This window comes from Ochotona curzoniae, unplaced genomic scaffold (assembly GCF_017591425.1).
Source record: "Ochotona curzoniae isolate NIBS_2020 unplaced genomic scaffold, NIBS_Ocur_1.0 contig_1, whole genome shotgun sequence".
Lineage (NCBI taxonomy): Eukaryota > Metazoa > Chordata > Mammalia > Lagomorpha > Ochotonidae > Ochotona > Ochotona curzoniae.
The window spans coordinates 12,614,396-12,618,879 of record NW_024464918.1 but is presented as its reverse complement, the minus strand read 5'-3'; the positions used below and the strand labels follow the sequence as shown (position 1 = coordinate 12,618,879).

General features: G+C 52.7%; 1 protein-coding gene across 2 annotated transcripts; it reads right to left on the bottom strand.

The window, feature by feature from the left end:
• Positions 1-339: 339 nt before the first annotated feature.
• Positions 340-4,027, bottom strand: C1QTNF2 (C1q and TNF related 2). Of its 2 annotated transcripts, XM_040975728.1 has the most exons (3): positions 3,763-4,006; positions 980-997; positions 340-775 (listed from the first exon to the last, which is right to left on the bottom strand). In XM_040975728.1, the coding sequence occupies exons 1-3, from the start codon at positions 4,004-4,006 to the stop codon at positions 384-386; spliced, it is 654 nt and encodes a 217-aa protein (XP_040831662.1). In that variant the 3' UTR covers positions 340-383. The 2 variants fall into 2 exon arrangements, with proteins under 2 accessions (XP_040831662.1, XP_040831663.1); XM_040975729.1 differs by having other exon boundaries at positions 340-997; positions 3,763-4,027.
• Between the last annotated feature and the right edge of the window lie 457 nt (positions 4,028-4,484).

The following is a 4,484-nucleotide window of genomic DNA, read 5'->3' as shown; positions in this document are numbered from 1 at the left end:
TGTGTGTGAACATTCGCAGACTTACTCTAAATTAAAACAAAACCCACAGACCCTCCTTCCCTGTCTCCCGTTACCTTTGTCACACAGAGCCACGGTGTGTCCATGTCCGTCCTGGCCTAACGGTTACAGTAGTTGCTCATTTATCCCACTGCATTGGAAGGCCCTCAGAGACTAAGACCGTGTGTCCTGCCTCACAGCCATCCTTCCACTGCCTGCTATTCCGTGGACGCTAAAGAAAAAAAAAAAAATGAGATGGACAGGTGAATAAAAAGCCTTAGATTTAATGATGAAGGGGAAAAAAAGAGGCAGAGGCTAGAAGCTGAGGCAAGGAACTGCCACAACCCCCAGCAGGAGTCCTGCGGTACCCGGTACCCGCAGCCGGTCTACACCTCGTTGGGATCGTCCTGGTCGGCATAGATGAGGAAGCCTGTGAAGAGGCTGTCTGTCCAGTAGGGATCGTAGAAGAGTCCGTTCTGCTCCGAGTAGAAGATCTGCAGCCAGACCTCGTCACCCTGCTTGAGGGCCAGGATGGTGGAGCCCGAGGCCACATCGTGGTTGCCCGTGTTGGCGTCGAAGGTCCGGATGCGGTACTGGCCGTTGTGTACCAGGCCTATGGCCAGGTGCTTGTTGGCCAGTGTGATGTCATAGGTGAAGTAGTAGATTCCTGGCACGCCGCACACGAACTTGCCACTGGATGCGTTGTAGTGGCCTCCCTCATTCATCAGAATCTTGTCAAACTTGATGGGCAGCCGCTCCCGTGGGTAGCTCTTAGTCACTGCCACTGAGAAGGCTGACTTGGCATGGCCACTGCCACAGCTGCAGGGTCCCGGGAGGCCTGGCTCTCCCTTCTTGCCCTTGGGCCCCTTCTTGCCTGGTGTACCATGCTTCCCGGGGGCACCGCTGACCCCCTTGGGACCGCGAGGGCCAGCCCGCCCAATGGCCCCAGCCTTGCCCTTGGGTCCTGGCTTTCCCCGATTACCTGTCCGGCCAGGTGGACCTGGAAGACAGAGCAGCAGGTGTTACAGAGGGGCCCTCCCAGGCCCCAACACAGGCTGAGGGCCTTGGCCTTCCATCCCTGCAGCTGGAGCCTCAGGGTCGTGAAGGGACCCGTGCTTTCCTGTGCTATGCTGGCAACAGTAGGTTGAGAAGGGAGTTGGAAGAACCTCTTGTCTTTAACACTTTGATCTTGGTAAAATCTGCCTTCGGCGCAAGAGCCTGGACTAAGTGCATGGGGTTTTAATTGCAGCCTCACATATGGTGGCAAGACACAACAGCAGGGAGCAGGTGTCTGGTCCAGCGGTTAAGGTACGTGCATCCCAGATGAGAGCACCTGGCCCATGTCTAAGCCTGACTCCTGTGTGTTTCCTCACCAGCACAGACCCTGGGAAGCAGCAGTGACGGCTCAAGTCATTGGGTTCCTGCCTCCCAAATGAAAGAACTGAATTGATTTCCCAGCCTTGACGTTGGCCCAGCACCAGCCACTGTAGGCATGTGGGGAGTGAGCTAGAAGATGGCTTTGTCTGTCTCTTAAATAAACAAACGTTGACAAACCAAGAAAAGAGCAACACTTTCCCAGAGGGAAATGATGAAAGAATTGTGTTCCATCATCTGCTGCAGAATTCTAGGCAGGAGGCAGACTTTCACACACTATAGCAAACCTCTTTAATATGGCCTTAGGAGAGCACAGCAGGTGGCAGGATACTTCTATGCCTATTTGGATGCATTGAATAGGGCCTGGCCTAGGATAAGCATTGCCATGTCATAGATAGCAAGTCCCACAGACCCCCATCCCACAGTGTCTTCCTGTAGAATATCTTTGCTTCTCCATGTTCTTTCTGCATAAATTGTACACTTCTCTCAAGACAACATTTTTGGCCAACAGTTATGCAGGGGGCATTATATTTATGACCTCCCAGTGACACATTTTATTTCATTCTATTTTAAAGATTTATTTATTTTGGAAGTTAGAGCTACAGAGAAAGAGTGAGAGACAGAAAGCGATTTTGCACCTGCTGGTCCACACACCCCAGATGGCTGTCATAGCTTGCCTGGGCCGAGCCAGGTCAAAATCAGGAGCCAGGAGCTTCATCTGAGTCTCCCGCGTGGGTGCAGGAGCCCAAGCACTTGAGTCCAAGCAGGCAGCTGGACTGGAAGTGGAGCTAACAGGGCATGAGTCAGTACCCATATGGGATTCTGGTATTGCAGGGAGTGGTTTACCAGCTATGCCACAATACCAGCTCCAATGCAACATTTTAAACAACAACAACAAAAAAATATGAAGATTTACATTACAGCTTAAATCAATTGTAGACACGGTAGAGTGGCAGAATGGGGTGTGGCTGCTTTGAAAAGCAGGCTGCAAGTGTTGGCTCACTCTCCCTCACGCTTGCTGGCACCACCAGCCTCCCAGTGTCACCGTTGCTTCCCACTACATGTGTGGGGGAGCGAGGAAAGAGAGTCGAGGCACTTCACATCCTAAAGTGTTGCCTTGGTCTACGTGGCATCTTGATAAGTTCAAGGAAAATGCATAGTATGGAAAAAAGTATGTGTAGATTTCATAATTTTTCTGCACCAAAAAAAAAAACCTTTTAGAAATGCTTTAAATTGATTTGTTGTATTTTTGGAAAGATGAGAGAGCAGGAGGAAGAGGCAGAGAACTCTTCTGGGCTCTTTTATTCCTGGAACGCGCACAGCAGCCTGGTTACACCACGCTCATGCCAGGAGGCCAGAGCCCAATCTGCTTCTCCCAGATGGGCAGGGGCACCCAGCCTGCGCCATCGCTGCTGCTCGCCAGGGTGCGCTTTAGCAGGTGCGGGAAGCCAAGCATCCCGAGGATGCCTTACTTTTACTTCCATTTGTTCTTTTTAACCTTGCGAAGTTACCCTTGTGTTACACGGGTCTTAACGGTTTGGGGGTTCACATGTAATACTTGTGCATTTCTCCTGTCTTCCATATTTGGGGAACTTGATTTCCAAAAAGCATTTAATTCCTGAATGTTTAATTTTCAGGAACAATTGTTTAGGTTGAGTGTCTGGCAACAGCTGGGGTTTGTAAACGCCTTAGTGAACGCCTAGACAAAGGCGGAGGGAGCCCCTCTCAGCCGTACTAAGTGGCTCCCTCTGGCGGCCACAGGCAGAATGCGAAGGGGCAGGAATTACAGCATTAGCTTTGTGTGTTTGGAGATTTTCTTGACAGTGCATTGTGTATAACTTTTGCCATTAAAGGTCAATTAAAAGAGTATGGGAAAAAATAGCAAGTAAGGAAAGTCACAAAGTTGTTCCTGGAGAACATGCAATATTCAAAAGGCGCAAGAAGGTGCTGCGAGAAGAGAAGGTATAGAGAGACACAGTGGAGTGGCCTGGGGCTTTTGAGGTGACAATGCAGAAAAGGCCGCTCCTGGGGGGCATCCTTCTTGGTTTCCCTGCTAGATCCTTCTGGAAGCACGGCCTTTCCTGTCCAAGACCTGAGTGGAGGGGTGTGTGTAAGAGCACACGGTGCTGCAAGGTGCCTAGGTGTCCTCCTGAGCGAACTCTGGGGACCCGGCTTTCTCTGGGTTACATGTCAGCTCTCCCCATCCCTCCAAGTTGCAGTGGGAGCCAGGACAGAGGTTTGATACAGTCATCTTAGAAAGTGCTGTTCTGTTTATAGAGACGTTGATTTGTGTGCAGTGAAAGGGATGGATACCAGTTTAGGAATCCCTTCCACGCCAGACGCAGTCAACCCGGGGCTGGGGCTCGAAGGAGCAGGTGCTGAGCTGCTTACCTTCATCTCCGCTGTCTCCCCGTGCTCCATCCTGGCCATCCTGGCCGTCTTTGCCGGGAAGTCCCATTCTTCCCACCATTCCCGAAGGTCCGGGAGCTCCCGGGGGACCAGGTGGGCCCTGGGGGCCAGGCAGGCTGCAGACCAGCTGAGAGGACCCCTTCTGGAAGTCTCTGCGAGCGAAGGCACCGAGCAGTGGGTCAGCAGCACAGGGGAAGGCACAGGCCAAGAGCACCCAGGGAATCATGGTGGGCACCTGTGGGAGGCAAGAGAGCGATGGCAGGAGGGTGACCGCCCGCAGGAAGGTCTGCGTCTCTGTCCCCTTGCTCTGGGTGGTGCTGTGCTGTCTTGGGGGACACCTTGGATGAGTTGTACACATGGTGGAGCAGCGCTGACTGTGAAGTGCTCGGCTCCACGTGGTCAACCTCCAGAGAGGATGAAAGGGAGGCAGGCCTGGGAGGAGCTATGTGGATGGAGAGAAATGCTTCCCAGCTTCATGACAGTATGTGGCATGTGTGGGAGGTCACAGGGGCTGAAAGACGTAGGCGTGTAGGGGGAGGATGCTTGCCTTGGGGCACTCCGAGCCGCAGGTGAGGAGAGGTGAGGCTTGTGTTGATGGGAGCTTGCGAACCATTCACCACCTGTGCTGCACTGGCCAGCTGTGGGACCAGCGCTTCTCCCAGGAGCTGCCTGAGTGCTGAATCCCTGCTCAGAGCTCTCCACAC

Bases quoted from the DNA above. Each gene is read 5' to 3' on its own strand.
- C1QTNF2 (XM_040975729.1), bottom strand. From the start codon at position 4,006: ATGATTCCCTGGGTGCTCTTGGCCTGTGCCTTCCCCTGTGCTGCTGAC. The intron at 998-3,762 runs GTAAGCAGCTCA...TCTGTCTTCCAG, and splicing joins GGGAGACAGCGGAGATGAAG to GTCCACCTGGCCGGACAGGT.